This window comes from Atta colombica, unplaced genomic scaffold, assembly GCF_001594045.1.
Source record: "Atta colombica isolate Treedump-2 unplaced genomic scaffold, Acol1.0 scaffold293, whole genome shotgun sequence".
NCBI classification, from domain to species: Eukaryota; Metazoa; Arthropoda; class Insecta; order Hymenoptera; family Formicidae; genus Atta; species Atta colombica.
The window spans coordinates 610,626-630,118 of NW_017259396.1; the positions used below are offsets into that span (position 1 = coordinate 610,626).

Genomic DNA, 19,493 nt, shown 5'->3' on the forward strand with positions numbered 1-19,493 from the left:
CACTCTTGCAAATCATCTATCGGACGTATGAAGAGAGTAATTAGATACGATCATTCTATGTATAATACGCTGCTCCGATATTCCGCGAATCACGGTTTCTATCGCTACTTTGGTTTCGAGAAACGACATCACTCCCTTTGCGTCCCACAAGCGTCTCTCTTTTTTTTATCTTCCGCGAAGTCGAGCGCGAGATCGTTTCGCCACAAAAAAGGATCTGCGAGGTACACCGCTCGTTTCGTGAAAAAGAGGGATGTACAAGTTTAGACGCGGACGTTCGCGAACATTCCGTGTTTACTATCGAATGTTTTCGAGGAGGAGAGAAATCGCGCGCACGTCGCATTCCGAAAATACGCTTAGCGTATTGCCGATCGTTCTCGTCAGCGTAAACCTCGAAGAGTGACCGTTTATATTGCACATAGTAGTAGTAATAATAAAGTCAAAATGTAAAATTCGTCATCGACGGTAGCAGCAATCCTCGATCCTCGCGTTCCCCGCGAGTGAGTAGCGGGGCCTCTTCGCAGACTCGACTTCGCAACCCTTTCGTTTCTCGCGCGAAGGTTCGTGAAGGTAACTCACATCGATTTTTGGGAAAGAAAATTGGTAGAGAACTCGGCACGCGGATGTTAGCTTAGGCAGGCTTGGACAACCTGGAGCACGCCGCCACGATGTCATATATAGCCGTTCGCGATCGAAAAATTAAATTATTTCGATTTCCGTTTACTTCTTCTTTCGTCACCCGTGTGACACCTATTCTCCCTAAACTTTCAGTTCCCCTATTTATGTTTCTTTTATGTTTTCATCTACGCGTTATTTTCTTCTCACTTGAATAAGTTAATTAGTACAAAATCATTTTGTCGAATGCTTCCCTATGAGCGCGCAGTTGCGTTATCCATACAAGAAACGCATTACACAACGCACCTATGTAACATATTTTTAATAAGTTCTTAATAACTAGAAAACCGTGTATATGTGTACATGTTTGTATGAATGTGTGTGTATGTGTGTGTTCTGGGTTTGTGATACAGAGAATTACCTACACAGCAGGTTGAAGCGTGGCTTTTTTCATTACTGATTAACATCCAATGCGGACGATTTGTCACTCTCTTTATATCATCTCTATCCTCTCTCCCTATTACCCTCTTCCAGGTTTCCCACCGGCCCTCATCACCTACGCGTCTTTTCTGATGTCACTGCTTCCACTATCACCCCCTCATTCTTTCCTCATCTCTTTCTTTCTCGCATGCTCTTCCAATTTCATTCGCTCACTCTGGCAACACACTTTCGCGTCGAATCAGGTACTCGCGTTTCTTACGAACATTCGTCGCGCGGGAATCACTACGTCGCTCGGGAGCGCGGGTTTTCGTTCGGGCTTTCGTCCAAATGGATGATATCGGTGGGAAAACACGAGCTCCGTTTATCGAGAAGTCCGCCAACGTCCATCCGGGTCGCGCTTCGCAAAATCAAAATCTCGCTCGATCGGGATGGACGACACAAAAAGAAACTTCTTCCTTCTCGCGATATGCGGTAGTCGAACTTGGAAGGGGTGATCCGCGGTAGAACGAGACGCAAGCACAAGGCGGATCCGTATCGCAATCGCGCTGCCGGTGATTTCGGTAAATACTCGAGGAGGATTGGCGCCGACAATTGGCGCGGGGTGCGTACACGAGGTCGGTGGCGACGGCGGCGGCAGCCCCTCCCTCGCTTGCTCGCTCCTCGAGACTCGCGGTAACTAACAATACTCGATCTTTCGGACAGAACCGGTGCATTTTACAGCGCAGACAGATAGGATTATACGTGTACGAGTAATCGATATACTGAGAATCCGTGTCCAGTTCTCTTCTGTATCTCGGCGTGTATTTTTCTTCATTTTTTTCTTCGTTTTTTCGGCTCGACGATGTCGGCTTGGCGTGGATCCGATCATTCCCTCTTTTCTCGGCTGCCTTCTGGCGCCTTCGGGTGCAAGATCCGTTTCCGGTTCGGCAAAGTCATTTAGATGGACATAATTTTGCCCGACGATGATATCAGTGATCGTTAGCAAGTCGTTATGGATGCGAGGTTGAAGATCGGAGTAACGCCAAGAGCCTGCATCGATTGGCGGGCAACAGCGGCTGGTTTCTTCCTCCAGTATAATCGGTACAACTTGAAGTAGTAGCAGTGGAGTAGTAGTAGTAGTAGTAGTAGTAGTAGTAGTAGTAGTAATAGTAGTAGTAGTAGTAGTAGTAGTAATAATTTGTAATAGAATAGTTGTGGTAGTAGTAGTAATAGTAATAATAGTGGTAGTAGAATAGAGTAGTGATAGTACGTAACGATCGAGTGGTGGTAGTAATAGTAGTAGTAGTAATAGCAGTTTTGAGGCTGTGTTCTTGTTGTAGGTAAGTAAGTAAGTAAGTAATATGGGAGGCGGAGGGAAGTGAGGGTTGGGGCACGTGAGGGGAGGGTGGGGAGATATTGGTAGAGGTGGTAGTTAATTAGCTAGGGCTGCGAGATAATTAGGGACAACGCAGCTGGGGTTAACACCAACGGAAAGGCACGGCCCGAGGCCGATCCGCGCCCTCCTTCACCAGCGGCTTGTGGAACTCCCGACCTGGCCGGGAGTGAATAGTTGCCCAGCAATGCTCGCAGTAGTACTGAAAATAGATAGTATTATTTAATTCAGACTTCATAATTAAATTCAAAAAATTTAATCTTTTCTCTTATTAATACAAGAGAAAAGAGAAATTTTATTAAGAAATTAATTCAATAAAATAATTATTTCATTAAAACAAAGGCATAATTAAGCCTTTATTAAAATAAAGGCTTAATAAAGAAAATCTCCCATCAATTTATTATTAAAAGATACAAATATAATTTTGCTTTGAATCAAATGAATAGAGTTTTTTAATAAAAGTGAAATTCAGTGAAATCTCCGAAAATTTAATTTTTTTAATGGAGTTGCTTTTTGCTATGACATTTGCATAGAAAATTTCAAATTTTAGCTTCAAATTAATTGATAATAAAAATCTACTTTTACTTTATAGCTTTCTTCACTATTTATTAATAAAAATGTGCCGATTGTGGTGAAATGTACCTGTAGGCAGGTGACGTTGGCGCAGAAGAACGGTGCAAACTTGCCTCCGCAACGCTGGCCTTGACATTCGTCACACATCTGATCGTCCAGAACATATGGTTTGACTTCAACCTATTCGAAAGATTATTATATGATTAGAGAAAGTATGAAATTCTCAAAGTATTTAGAATAAGAATAATTGCTTGAAGAACAATGTTCGTAATTTGTAAAGATGTCCCATCTTTAAAACAGCTCTACTAATCATGGATTTAGATCTTCTATTCTTGTCCTAAATATTTCATTTAGACCGATATTTATATAGTCCATTCTTATATTTAAGAACGTTTTAAGTACAATCTTGAGATAGCATGAACTATTATAGAGCCATATTAGCATCTTAAAATATTACTTAAAATGACTTTGAAATAAGATCAAACTAAATATCGTTTAAAGATGTTATTCGTTCAAATAAATCTTCAAAAAATAAGATTTTTCTTCTTCATACTTACCCTTTTGTCAATATCGCCGTGCTGCAGCTGTACGAATCTGGCTGAGATGGCAGCTATGTAGCTTTGCTGATTACTGAAGGCGACTCTGCCGGCACCTTTGGGATACTTGAGCTCAGGATCAGTGTCAATGCCAGCATAACAGACACCACCATAAAGCCGATCCATGATCATCGCGAGCTCGACTGCCTTGAGCGGCCGCGGCACCCCGCCGACAAAGACTGTCTTTCGCGGATCAAGCGGCATGGAGGCGTCCAGCACAAAGTCGGCGTCACTGAGTCGCCAAGGTCGGATCTGCACGGGCTTGTCCTTGATCGTGGGCGAGCTCACGCAAAGGTAAAGCTTGTCCTCGTCTTGGATGCAGGCATCTATCAACTGTTGCACCGAACCCTCGTCCTGGAATAATCACATGGCACATTCGATTATCATTAATTTTTATTAGTTTATTTTTATTTTCAATCTTTTTCTTAATTACTGTCAGTATGTTTATTTTTATTAATTCACAAAATTTGAAAATGAGAAAAGAAGCGGAAGGAGTCGAAAACGTACCTGGAATAGCAGAAATGCGTAACCTTTCGGAGGGAAGTAGGATTTGCTTTCTGCCTTGTGCGGCCAATCCACAACAAGCGGACCAAAGCGGCGGAAACTGGCTGTGATCTCGTCTGAATTGAGAAGATGTATTGTGATTACGTCACTATGTTACGTCTTGTCCCGCCAATAACCAATCTTAGATGATATAATATAAACTGCGTACCTTCATCGATGTCAGGCGGTAATCCGCCGACGAAGACTTTCCTCGAGAAACGCTCGCCGGTTTCGCTGCCCTGGCTGTGCGGACTGCTCCGACTTGGCGACGAGAGTGGCGCCGCTTGAGACGCCGTTATCCCGCCACCCACGCCGACGCCGACGCCTACTCCGACGCCAACGCCGACACCGTCCAACTGGTTCGGCGCATTCGGATCCTCCAGTCCTTGCTCATCGAGACTCGGGAAGAACGGAGATTTACCTGAAATACAAAACATTTCTCTATGTGAGTAATTCGATCCATCGAGAAGTATATAAGTTAAGTGATAGAATATGAATAAATTGAGGAAAAAATCAAGATGAATATTCGTAAAAATAAATCGGTCGAATAGATTATAAGAAAATTTGGTGAAATAAGTTCTTCCTAAATGTGCCCTTCCTCTAATTTGAATACAACAGGAGCGAAATTTGAGCCACGTGTTGATTGATCGATTTACACATACATCATAAAACAACAGATCGTTATGGATCGTCGCGGGAATCAAGGTTCGGATCTGACATTCATTCGTTGTCGGAGAATTCATTATACAATTGCGCGAAATCACGTAATAAGCGGTGTGTGTATTATATATAAAAGACATTAAGAGAAAGAAGGGGAAAGAATCGCACGCAATGAGTACTTTCGACACAACTTCTTTTTCTTTTTTTTGGTTGAATCAGAAATTTTTATGTTGTATACAATTGAAATACAACCTCGTAAAAATGTGTTGATTACATAATGTGATATTCTCAGCATTGTTTCTATCTCAAGAGATATTTAATGTTCCGAAATTAGAAGTATATTATGGATAATTAATATTGGATTTTTTGAAAGAAAAATCAATGGATGCGCAATTGTTTATCAATGTATCCTCTATCAGAGACTCTCTTTAAATATTGGAAAATAAATAAAGCATTACTTGGTCAAAAGTATTATTTGTCAAATATTATATTACAGCTCGAAATAATTACGGGATGGCAACAATTAAGAAAACTAAATTACTTCGTTTATTAGTGAAGTGTTTATTTAATTCTATTTAATTTATCAAGGAGTTGTTTCATCCCTTTTGACAAAAATTTTAGTTCACTCTCTTACTCTCTTACTCTCTTATCTACTCTTTTGTTTATCCGTTAGATAAACATTATCACATAGTTTATTCAAAGATGAAATAATTGGCTCTAAATGGAATAAATATGTTACTCCTAAAATTACTCCAAAGTATTGCGATTATAGAAAAAATTAAGCTTACATATCAAAAGAGATTTTTAAGCATTTTTCAAATATTCGCATTTAATTCTTTAAATTCTTTGGAGTGAAAGAATCTCACCCTAAAGAGAGAAAATTGAATCAGTTTTAAAAAAGAGTGGCTCAATTTTCAATCCTTAAAAATGAGATTTCTCTTCAGAGATTCACCCTAAAAATTTTAGAGAAAAGAGGTAATATGAGTGAGGAAATACTCACTTGAATACTCACTTTTGAACGTTTTGTAAACATAAAACTATAATATACATGATTTTTACCAGATTATTTTGTTAAATATAGTTATTAATTTATGTAAAAAGATAAGGCTTCGAAAGTTGAACATCGCAGCTCCGATTGCTCCACGAAAGAGGTTCGGTTCAACATCATAAACACCAGTAATTTGACGGCAATCGGAGACCGTTCATTTCGGAGCAAGATGATTCCGCTTACTCCAGACAAGCGCAAGAAAAGGAAGATCACTACCGTGTAAGGAAGATCACTCGCGTGCAATCAACGACCGGTTATTAATTACTCGCATGAGTAATAATCAGTGTACGGATCGCCGAACTCGGTAATGTAATAACTCGCGGCAGGAAAAGATTGCCTTCGTCGTCCAGAAAAGACACGGAGAAATAAATAAAGTGGAACTCACTGTATCTCCTCCTGACGGGAAATCTCGCTCGTCTGATAAACGTCGCCATTCTCGATCGGCGATCGAGATAATGAGCCGACAACGGCGAGGATTCACGCGCGCGACTGTACCTATCGTCCACGGGACGGGATGCCGTTTGTTTCTCCTGTCGTTGTTAAGGGAGGGGAAAAAAAGGAGAAGCAGTAAACAGGGTGCAACGCGCATGAATGGCACGGCGGAAAACGTCGCCGGATCGTCGGAACAAACGAGCGCCGTCACAACGCTCATCTTTTTTTTTCGTTTCCGCGCATCACGCACCCGATACACTGAACATATATACATACATACATACATACATACACACGCAATCGTGTAATAATAATCGAACTGGAAACAAATACGAGGGCTCCCCTCCCCTCCCTGGACTCTCCCATATTTGCCTATCCGCTCAGCGACAAGCAGCTCTATTTGCTTTTTTCTAACGCGCGGGCTCTATCGCGAGCTGATAATTATTTACATATACTCAGGGTAAAATGCGAGATATGAATATAGGTCGCAGATATATACCGGGTGTGTTACGATTAGTGAAATATGTCTTGAATCGGAGACTGAGAAAAATAACGAGTTTCTTTCCGCGGATATTGAGCGAAATTAATTGATAATTGCAGGAACAATTCGTGAAGAGAAAAATGTTCAGAACTTGAAGTAAAGCTTCCTGCATGCAGTCCAGCAATAATCCATCGATTTCTTCGTGACGACGTTTAATGCTAGCGTGAATGTAACTTTCTTACACGAGAGTAGGTACGTGTTGAGAATTATGTAAGGATCAGGTTGATGCACACGGGCGTGTGCAACTTACATGCGTAATTTTAGGTGTAAGACATTTAAATACATGGATTTTAATTGCTTCTATCGTCAATATAATAATTTGTAATATCATTTTACAACTGCATTTGTATCGTTGAATAATCGTATTTTTTGCACACCATTTATACAAAGAATTGGAATCGTAATACATGAAGATTCTTTCAATTAGGATCCTAAATAAAAAAAAAAAACGCAATCGACATATGTATTATCTGAAGAGAAAATGACTGCCTTTATACTTATCATCCCTTAATTTTTCGACTAAACTCATATATTCATGGGTAGAAATTTTTTAAGAAAAAATTTTATTTGGAAGGAATTAAATAAACATAAAAATAAAAATATTGCAATGATTACTTTAATGAAATCAAATTCCCACTACTATCTGAATCAATCAAAAACCATAACATCAATCGCATTTCTTTTTTTGTCGAGGATTTTATTCTCAATATGTAAAACATCTATTGAAAATATGATAAAAATCCAGAAATTTTCAACAAAGAAAGAAATTCTTTTAACAACTCACTGAAAAGCAACTTCATTTCCTTTATGTTTATTATTTTATTTCGTACCTGCATTTGAATCTATTAGAACTGGTTCGTCGCCTGCGTTAATTCTTCATTGCCGCACATTAAGTTCGAGGATTGCAGTAAATTAATAATTCAGCGAGTCTCTCCCTTATGGTCGTGATATAATAATTGTGCATTATAATACCATTGCACCGGCTCTAATTCCCATTTGTGAAAGATATTTTATGTTCTATAACGTTTCGACGCTGCTTACATCGTGCTTTCATCGTGCATTACACACATTAGCACAACTAACACGAGCGCGTCTATAATTCGTCGGCAAATTAATAACACATAAACGAAACTCTGTGAACTTGTGCACGCGAATGATGAGCAAAATGCGCTCCGGAAAATTTCTTGGTGATCAGGCAATGGTTTCATTCAGCAGAAAAAGCTTTGCAATTGTTGTAAGATTCTTATATTATTTGTTACGTTCAGCAGAAAAAAGCAGCTTTGCAACTTTTGTAAAATTCTTTAATATGATTAGTCTTGCTCTTAGTTTCTCACTGGATCTAAATATATAAATCAATCATATTCAAGAATCTTACAACAGTTACAAAGTTGCTTTTTCTATTGAACGCAGCCATTATAATTGGTTCTTATCTTTAATTCCTCTTAATTCCTCACCTGATCTAAATATATAAGCCAATCATATTAAAGATCTTTATACAACAGTTGTGTATGTAAAGCTGTTACAATAAGCTTTTTTTGCTAAACGCAGTCATCGCCCTTTTTCAGGCAATGTATCAAAAATCAGACAGCAGTAAATCAATTTTCATGTTTCGGATATACCGTTTACGCGATACATTATTGCGAACAACAATTTCGTAAGTATGTTTGCCGTAATCAGCGTTAAATATTTCGGAAATTTTTGAAATTTCATGTTTCGAAATCTCTTTCTTTCGATTTCGTCGCGTGAGAAAATGCTCGTTCAAACTTGATATCTGGGTCAATCACGCCGACGCTTTGGCGGCAGTTTTGAGAGCGAGATTCGTGGCGAAATCGAAGTAACAGCATAAAATTGTAACATACATCGGGCACACGCACGCCCTCGTTCGCGGATATTGAAATCGAATATTGAACGTGGCCCCGCGGCGATATTATTGGACGTTATTATCGTTGAAATATATATATCTCGATATTTGAGCTATCTTTTCGATCGCATAAATAGGTATGTAGATGCTTCAAATCTCATGAATTTCCAGTTTCAATCGTTGAATTTCGAATAACATTATAATATTATATTTTCTATATCAGCAGCATATGATCTTTGGTACTTCATCGAAATGTAATATTAAGAGAAATAACTGAAAGTAATATTCGTCACTCACATTTAAATAATATTTATGATATGAATATTTATGATTTAAAGATAAATTTCTCGATAGGATCTTTAAATTTCATGAAATCAATCGTCCTTTGCGCAGTCTTGTAATAAATAGATTTGTACAAAGACGAAGTTTGTAAAAATTTCGATAAGTTTATTGAGTCTAAAAGCAGATTTAACCATAAAAATAATATACACTATTAAATATCAAAGGAGCAAAAAAAGTAACTCAAAACTTTGAGCTAAATAATATTTTGTTATTTTTAACTTTTTTTTATGTGTCAAAACGTAAATCAGTCAATTTTTTAAAAGTTTTCAAAGTATAAGTTTCAAACAATATCCATAATAACGTATGTTTAAGTAAATAATAAACTAAATTTGAATTCAGTACATTTTAAAAAATTAAATTGCTTAATTTCATTGATTTGGTTAAATTCAGTACATTTTAAAAAATTAAATTGCTTAATTTCATTGATTTGGTTAAATTAAAGACATATTGAATAAGAGCAGTGGCCACGTACAAATGATTAAAAATAACTCAAATTGGATATAGTTATGAACTTCACAGTGTAGAAAAACAAAATAACAATCTAATAAAAAGTCTAATAAAAAGTGCTAATATAAATAATGCCATAAAGAAAATACTATGAGAGAACCTTGAATCTTGAGAGTCCATGTCACGCGCAAGCGTGACTTAATACACCTGAAAAAATAAATGATATATGGGATCCAAGGTTTCTCTTGGATCCCATATATCATATAGGAAACCAAACGCGAAGGAAATATCCACTGACTCCAAAGAATCAGCGTTTTCTCTTATATATTCTGATTTAAGAAAATTGATTGAGGATCTTCTTACTCGGCGGACCACTAGTTTACATATTGTTTGGGAATCCGTCGTTAGGCCTGACCTATCGATCTCGATGCTATCACTCTGGATGCTCGTCCTGGCTATTGCAGGGATCAATGACTTTCCCATCACGACGTACAGCGTGCCTTGTACACGTTTAACTCCCTCGTGGGAGTTGGCCGCCAGTCAAAACGCGAGACAAAAGCCGTTTTCCTTCTGTCGCTTTTCTTTATTCTCATAAATTTGCATGGCAAAAATCAGGCTCCCCCTTGTCGCTCGCAATCAGATCACTTCCTCCCTTCGACCCCTTCCGTCAGTCGTTTCACCTTCGCGTCACTAAGGGAAACACGCAGCAAACGAGAGGGTGAGAGAAAGAGCGAGGGATGGCAAAAAGGGAATGGAATAAGCCAGGAACGAGTGAACGGGAAGCCAGCTATAACGACAAGGACGAGAACGATGATGACGCGCATTCAATCTGATTGCCACGACGGTGGAGAGAGAGGGAGAGAAAGAGAGACAGAAACTTCTCTTGTCGAGATAGAAGACAGGGAGTCGTGGAGGAGATCAGGGTATTTATGTCGTTTGCCGCATATCGCCGTGAAATGGATTCGGGGGAATGTTTCCCGGCACAGAGAGATGAAAATTTATATGACAATAATCAAGAGACGTCGTCATGCGATTATCCTCTGACGTAGGAAAAACGTGCCTGGATTTGCAGCAGGTGCGTCCTTTAATGAGACCTGAATTGCATTACTCGCTTCCTAAATTAAATCTCGATGCATTGCACGTGGAGTAACGCATTGCCCATGTATATGTATATTTTAGCGGTATGGCGCTGGTAATTATTTTAACAGATGTTAACAATAGGATGAATAATTGACATTATAATTAATACTAAATAACGCAATTAATTATAACACAACTGCATAATGATTACCTCAATGGATGCTAACGATGTTATAACAATATACTTGTTCGATTAACCCAAAAAAAATGTTAAAGGAGACTTTCTTTTTAAGAGTAATAACATTTATATAATGCATTACGGAACTTCGTGCGAGAGTACATTTTCATTATAATCGTCATAAAAGAGCTTTCTAAGTATTCTATGAATGTTTGCGAAAGAAAGCGAATTCCATTTCGTATCCTCTCGGGTTCGATAGGACGTGATGTCTAAATTATGTAGTTTTCTTAAATTTAACTTCGTTCCAAATGGTCCTAAGTTTTTGAAGTGGGGCGAAAGAAACATGCATGCTCCGTTACGCTATCATTCGTCGAAGGAGGCTCATCGATGAAGTCAGAAATCCAGAGCAGCAATTTAGTGTTACGAGTTGATGGCATTATGAGCGGCTGTTTCGCAGATTTATGCCCATTGGGAATTTAGCGGAGCGTCGTTCGCACCGATATCAACAGGCACAACATAATTACATGACTATAATTTGCGTATAATTTACGTAATCAGTAAAACAGGGTATCAGAACTTTTGATAAATTTCAAATCGACATGGAATATTTAAGAAAAAAAATAAACATTATTTTTCACAATGTAAATGTTCAACATATAAATATCTCGAGATAAAGAAATCTCAAGTCAAATTGTACAAAGATAAAATGTACTCTGTGATTAAAGCGTAAATTAGAAGCAAAATGATTTTATTATTCAATCGGCTTTTCAAGATTCGATTCGCAAAAAAGTAAGTTCCAACAAATTGTGGACTCATTTTAATCATCGATTATCCAAAAATTATCATTGACTTTTCAATCAACGGAGAAGATGTGAAATTGATGAAAGAACTCGCGCGGCTTATAAAGTCGAAAGTCCCGCGGCGTTCTGCATACAATTCCCTCCGTGACGGGACAAAGTTAAACTTGAACGGCTGCTAAAGTCGCACGGTAGAGCGTACTCCCGTCCTCGTACAATGCGTTCTAATTCTACCTCGGACGTTGTTACGTAACGTGCGACCGTGCTGAATAATACACGTTCGTTCGCGTGAATCTAAAATCGGCTGAGCCAAGTCTCGTCGTCTCGGTATCTACATCGAATCAGGCCCGGTTCTACCAATGCAAGCTTAACTTTAATCTCGGTTCAATTTTACTCTTTATTTTCTTCTAATGCTCATTTCTACTAATATATGTAGTTTAATTTTAATCTTGGTTTAATTAACTCTTCATCTCTTTTTAAGAATTAAAAAAAAGGTTAAGAGCTAGAAGTTATTCATTAATGGAAACGGGCATTCTAAGAATTATAAAAAGATAAACAGAATCTAATTAAATCGAGATTAAAGTTAATCTTACTCTCTAAATTCTTTAGAATGGAATCTCAATCTAAAGAGTAAGTAAAAATTGAACCTCTTGGGAAAAATTGCATGGATCAATTTTCAATCATCAGAATGAGATTCACTCTAAAAGTTTAGAGAGTACACACACACACACACACACACACACACACACACACACACACACACACACACACACTGGTGAAACGGGACCTTAGAATCGGTATGCATACTTTCTCGTTCAAATAATGAACATCTGATAAATAAAGAAAATCGCAACCTTGCTATATTTCGGAGAGGGAGAAAAAAGATAAGCTCATAAACGTTAATGCAGAACGTGATCATGTAACGCCGATGATTTACATAATTTATTAGGGTAACGCTCGCAAAGTGCATCCTAAGCAATCGATTTATTAATTTCGGTTTACACGAACTCGACGATTAGCACGTCCGAGTGTGCAATACTTAATTATACACTTGACTGCAAATCGATTGCACTGATATATTATTAGCTGTTAATTACGTGGTGAATGTATGTTAATTACATAATTCAATTGCGTTTAATTTGAAATTATGTATATCGATAATAATGTTGATCGACATGGAAGATTCGCAAAGGGTTATTCAGAAGTGTTGTTAGCGCAAAACTTACTCTTCGGTTGCACAGGTTACTAGCCGTACTTTTTTATATGCTCTTTTATATACTTAAATATACTCTTTAGAGATCGTAAACATTAAAATTTTACATTTATAAAATTATATTAATATTTTCCTCATCAAGGAAGATGTCTGCTTAAAAATGGATGAATCAGAAGATTCTGATTATATCAGAATTCCGGTTATCTCAACTAGAATTTAGTAGATTTAATCAGAAAATTCTTACTTGTCTATTTTCAATCAAAATTCTAATAAGCCAGATATTTTTCTCAGTTTAGAATTGTCAATAAAAGTTATGTTTCAGATTTTATTTTATTAAACTACATTTAATGCATAAAAATATTATATTCCCTCCTCTTCTGCCTCCAGATTATCTTTTATTTAAAAAATTACATATGTATGTATCCTTTTTTGTAATTCAAATATGATAACCCCAATCGCGCATATAATAATCTGACGGTCGACAACAAACTTCGTCACTTTTTGAAGCGTGAGACAACTCGCAGCATAGTTTCCGTGTTACGTACTCACGCTATCACCCACTGTGCAATTTCGCCTCCTCTCGTCGTGCGGGATCGATTACTCGGTATGCCTGAAGACGCAAAGAGAAAGAGAAGCCCGGAGAGGATTCTAGAACTTCTCTCCCGCTTCTCGTGATCCGCCATCAATCATTCTGTAACTTTTGCGGAAGCCTCAGTTGCGAAGGGGGTTTGCGAGGGCGACACGACTACCGTTACCGGCATAATTTTAGAGTACGATCGACTAACAAAGGTCTGCACTGTCTTTCTCTTGTTCTCCCTTACTCTCTCCATTTTTCTTTCTCTCGGCTTCTCCGAGCATGATGTCATGGTGTGCTGTCAACGCGAGACGATGCAAAGCCGCGTCGTCATCGAAGTAATGGAATCAAGCCTGCAAATAGCTCTCTTTCCTTCGACCCCAGCGAATGAGATTGCCTTATCTCTCATAAAAATGTTACGTTCCGCGCGATGACGTGCTGCGGTTCCGCAAATCGATCGGCAAGTCATGACTCTTTTTATAGATGCGAGGGACGGAACTAATCTGTTTATGTTGATCCATGGTAATAAAATACGTTTGTACTTAGACTCGGATTTATTTGTGTCGCAAACGTACGTGAATGAATATTTATTTGTCGGTCGGAAAAAAAAACAGCTATTATAGACACGCGTCGCTAAAATTAAAATCAAAAGTAATAAAGCAACCGTGACATAAATACAATGCATACGTGATATCGAATAAATAATTAACACACGTGCGTGTTTCATCGTACGTGTAATTGCGCGACAACGAAATTTGACATTCAGATTACAACATTATTAAATGCAGCTCGGCATTGGAGGATTCAGGAATTTGTCAAAGGGAGAGAAACATTGGCGTTTCATAAAATTTTGTTATGGTCAAATATGGAAAGATAGAATGTTAAATTAATATTTAAATTATTCCATTAAAAAACTATTATTTAAATGTATAATTCATAGAACGTTTTATTTTAAATTATATTAACATAAAAAGAGAATAATATAATAAAATCTATACTTTTTTGTAACTGGAAGTTTCTTAAATTAAAAAATATTTGAAATATCAAAATTGTGATTAAACTTTTTCAGAAATATTCAGAAAAATAAATATAAAACATTTCTATGTAAGTTAAAACAAATATTTTTAAAAAAGAAGATTTCAAGGCGGAGAGACTCCCATTAAAAGAGACTCTAGATTTACAAGGGTAATGCAATTCTTTAATCTTTGCTGATAACTTTATTTAGTTAGTTAATTATTATAAATATTAATTATTAAATTCAATAATACTGAAATGATTTTGTTATAGAAACAAATCAAGGGAAAGCAAATATGATATTTGTTAAAAAAAACGATCGATTTATTACGATTGCAAATTAATTTTTCAATGTAACAAATAGTATCGCTAGCAAATAAGAGGCTCATATATATAAAAGTCGTAGACAGTTGCAGGGTCTCAAATTATAAGAAATTGACTAATTCTAGTCAAGTATTTTCCTTATATTACTGTCCTTCCTTATATTACTGTTGAGTTTTCTACGATTTAAGACTCCACGATTATCTACGAATTCTATGTAAACGAACCTAAAGTCTATCCAAAAGATAAGTTAGATTCTATATATATATAGTTTGCTTCTGTTACTAATAATTGGTTGGTATAGCAGACTAGCAATTACAACAACAAAATTTGTTGTCATATATTTACCGATCACCAGTTAAAGGTACTGGTAGCTTGCTAAATTAACAAAATCCTTTCTCTCAATGAAGTAAGTAATAAATATTAAAAGTAAGTTTAGTAAATAACTTAATAAATAAGTGAGCTTAAGTAACTTTTTAATATATATATATTATTAGGTCAAACCTGGCGAATTTTTGCGTTACTCCAGTACACTTAGAGCTTCAACCAAGGTTGGAAAAACATAATGTTTTTCTTTCAAAGAAATACAACATTGTGTTTTTTTTTAACGCTTTATACATGATTTAAACAGTTTAAAACATGATTTTACAGCTTTAGCTCTAACTCTCATGGTACCTTTCGGATTCATCAGTGCGCACATATTGCTGAAATACACGTGCAACGCGGGTGAGTAGTTGTCGCATTGATCGCGTGGCCGTACTTGTTTTCGGATCGTTTATTTATAGGACGAAGGAGGGCAATATCGGTCAGCGCGCAATATAGGTCACGTCGATACTCACTCGGCAGACCCGGGCACGGTCTGGGGTTAAAGGAAATTATATCTTTGCGGTCACATCTCTCGTTCTGATCGAATGTTCATAACGTGAAAGTGATTGTAGGAGAAACGTCGCGGCTAGAAACTTGGCGCTTCCCGCAAATCGGACATCTCCAATCGCTCTTAATTAATTTCGTTTGAATTAATTTATTCCTCCCATTTATCTGCGATGCCGGTACTGTTCGAGCTCAACTTTCGAAACGTGTCCATGTCGAAGAATAGTATCTAAGTTAGCAGATTAAGCTGTGGCGCAATTTATTATATTCGACGGAAGCGCTTGGCGAAGCCAAGTTTCAAGTTAAATTTTCAATATCGTAATTAAATTTATATAAATATTACAAATAAAAGGATATTCATTCGGTTATTATCGTGCAAATCGTTTTTTAAATTACGATAAAGTGAGTCTCACATATGTATCCCACAACATAGAATTAACAACATAGAATTAAAGCCACATTCACGTGGGTCCTTATGCATTCTCAAACTCGGATAAATTTCCATCTGCGGTTAAACTCCAGCTTACAACTTAGATTCAATTTGCGAGAGCGAATTCTGAGTCCCGGCAACTCTATTGGTACTGCAATTGCTGTGCCACGCATGCAGACGGAGGCAGCCACATCGTTCGCGACTGAAATTCCTCGCAAACCATAGAATTTCGAGCAGCCCTCGTGCCCTCGATCGTGATCAATGACGTAAGGAGGGAGACTGAGAATACGCTTCTCTGCCATGGGTCAACAAATTCGGATCTCTAGGTCGCATACCAGGGTTCGCACAGCGCTTGGAGAGCGTTCGCGATACCAACACTCGAGAAACGTGACTGGCACCGGCGTGCTGGTATTGATTAGACGTACGACGTAACCGGGGCCCAGGCCCGCGGCTCGCTTCCCGGGCCTCGATTTGCCATCAATCATCCTGTAACTCCAATGGGAGCTTCGATCGTCAAGGGCGAGGCCGACCATAGTCGTTCCATGACGCGTTTGTGGGAGACACTCGAATTAGACACTTAAATGCAATTCATATATTCCGTACATATTGATTTTGCTTTATAAAAATGAAGCAATACCGTTTTTTTCGCTTATTGATCCGATTTGGTTGCTGTATATTACAAAATTCGAATTAGAAGCAATTCTAAAAGAATCTACATTTTATAAAAAAAAAATGTTTATATGCTATATACATACACACATTTTTTTAAAGTACATTACAAATTACAATATGTATACTACATAAGAAATAATGTGACTTTATGAAAAGGACAGTTTTTATCAATTTCTACTAATGTAGATTAATTTTAATTTCAATTCAATTTACTCTTCATCTTTTTTTAATTCTTAGAACTTATAGAGATAAAGTTAGTTCTTAGAACTAGAGATAAAATCATTAAAATTAACTACATTGATAGAGTACATACGTGCATTACTGATGTATTTAAAAATTGAGCTAGATATATAAACCTGAAAATAATTATATTGAACCATTAAAACCATTAAAATAATTATGTAGAAGAATCTAAATATGAATAATACAGCAAAAAGTTTTGATATTCTGGCATTCAATTTCAGCGTCTTTAATTAAGCGATAATTATTTTGATAGTTCGACAAAATTCTTTTCAAATCAATACATCTAGCTAAATTTTTAGATAATAAATTCAACAAAACCGTGTGTTCAAGGAAAATACATAAACCTTAAGAAGATATAATTAAAGTATTTCGCAATAGCAATTCTTTCTGGGATGAGCTTGCAATCGCATATTAACATAATTTCGTAACAATATAAAAATAAGATGAAAAAAATTAAGAGGACAAAAATAAAAGTAATTTTATGTATACACATAAATCACATTGAATTTTAAAATGACTATAATGTAATTCAGACTTAAAGAACATATATGTAAGTGAGAGATTTTCCTCGAACATGCAGCTAAAAAAAATACAGACATTAATTTAGTTAGAACGAAAAGTGTTGGAGTGGCGTTAAATCGTAGTTCAAGTGGCTCCAAAAGTCGTGGGGCAACATGCTGGATCCGGGGCGGACCGATCCACAGGGGGAAACACGTAGGAGGATATCGCGTGAACAGGGGGAAGAATGTGGAAGTGTCTCCAGTTCAATGGTATGGGTTCGTACGTGCATGTGTATAGACAGGACGCAAGTTAGGGGAGAGACTTTAGAGCCTGGTTCGGTACTCTAATCCCGGCGCCTTTACCCGGTTTTCACCCCTGCATCCGCCATCACCGCGTCAACCCTCCTCCCCCCCCTCCATCATCCCTCTCCCGACCGTCTTCTATCGATTTACCCGTGCACTGAGTGCAGCTCGGTTGGCTGGTACGTTGCAGCACATCGCCGCCGGACTCGGAAAAGCCCAGCACACTCATGTTGGTTCCGTGACAACAGAAAGGCACGTTCGCGTCAAATGAGAAGAGAAATGAATGAAAGAAAGGAGCGAATTCCTCAGGCAGCACATTTTATCGTTGTGATATAAAAATCAGCGAAATCATTCAATGCGCTCAAAACTTATGAATTTTTAGAAATTCTTCCTTTCACCGCAGTAGAAAAATCTACGAGATTTCTGCACAATTCTTCCACTCGAAGTTGAATGCAAACTTTATGCGTTGGATTTTTGATGTAAAAATTTTATTGTCTATAAATTTGTAAAGTTGGTTTAAGTATTCATAACGATAAAATGCGATTAATTTCATCAAATTTGTTAATCAAGTTATATAACTAAGTTCTTTGTACAAAATTACAATGCTAGAAATGTCGATGAATTACTTGAAACATTTGCTGTCTTTTATTTTGCAAAAAAACGACGATTTGATGTTTTGTGAGAATTTATCAAAGATACTTTGTATTTTACAGGGCGAATTGAAATCCATGACACAGAAAAGAGCTCTTCTCGCGTAGAAAATAAAGGAAATAGGAATCTAAGCGATGGCACAGTTATTCGATCCGTTGAAGGAAAATATCCGCCTAAACGATTGTAGCGCGCACGCCTTTCCGCAAATGTTCTCCGTTTTTCTCGGGCTTTTTGCCCAGGGTACGTGATTAGGAGCTTTTATCACAAATAGAAGAACGTAGGTCAAACGGTCGGTTAAAAGTAAAATAGCATCGTTTGTTAATGATCCGAAATCAGATCAAATCTACAACCCCCCTTTTTACAACTGACCGTATATTCCATTTTCCGATATATATTTGAAATTGGGTTGCTATGCTTTATTTAATTAATCTCTTTGATTTTCCGGACAGAGAGAGAGAGAGAGAGAGAGAGAGAGAGAGAGAGAGAGAGAGAGAAAGAGAAGAGGCGATTAGTTCTCGTGTAATCAGTTCAGATTGGCTTTGTAGGAAGACCTTTGCATCGATACCAATAATTGTAATGTCTTTTTAACGACATCACGTAATGAACTGACGATAGTATTGGAATTAAGTTACGCGATCTAAGTCTTCAAGCCGATTATGTTCGTTATCGATGTATTTAGATATCGTTTTTTTGGAGTATGTAGAAACCTATGGCACTCTTCTTTCAGTCAAATTATTAAGTAGCGCAACTAAATGCATTCATTTTTATATAATAAATATTTTTTATATAATAAAAATTTAATAAGAGAAAGAATCTCGTTTTCGGTCAAAGCGGATCTTGATGATGTAATATTTATTTGTAAATATTCTTTCAGTTCTAAATAAACTGCACGTCAATTCGTTGGACTTGTAACGTAATCATAAACTGAAGCTGGAAATAACATGACAAACATTGAGGGTCAATTTAGTAATAATGCTAATAAGTATCTTAAATCTCAACCATTATATAATAAAAATTCTTCTTGAATTTTTCATGAGAGATTCTCAAGTGAGAATCATGCAGGATTGCATATTTAAACTATAATACAATTGCGACAAATGCGACTGTCTACATTGTACATTAATATTGACGATATAAATAATTAAAAAAAAATCACAATTTATATATATATATATATAT

At 37.0% G+C, this 19,493-nt stretch overlaps 1 protein-coding gene across 1 annotated transcript in view; it reads right to left on the reverse strand.

Moving 5' to 3' along the window:
- Positions 1-2,144: 2,144 nt before the first annotated feature.
- Positions 2,145-19,493, reverse strand: part of LOC108690060 (cytoplasmic polyadenylation element-binding protein 2) — a 153,391-nt gene continuing 136,042 nt past the window's right edge. Inside the window, exons 4-8 of the mRNA XM_018197142.1 lie at positions 4,307-4,558; positions 4,102-4,214; positions 3,556-3,948; positions 3,068-3,178; positions 2,145-2,627 (exon numbers count right to left, since the gene is read on the reverse strand). Of these exons, the coding sequence (XP_018052631.1) occupies positions 2,511-2,627; positions 3,068-3,178; positions 3,556-3,948; positions 4,102-4,214; positions 4,307-4,558 (986 nt within the window). The 3' untranslated portion in view covers positions 2,145-2,510. The remainder of the gene's footprint in view (positions 2,628-3,067; positions 3,179-3,555; positions 3,949-4,101; positions 4,215-4,306; positions 4,559-19,493) is intronic.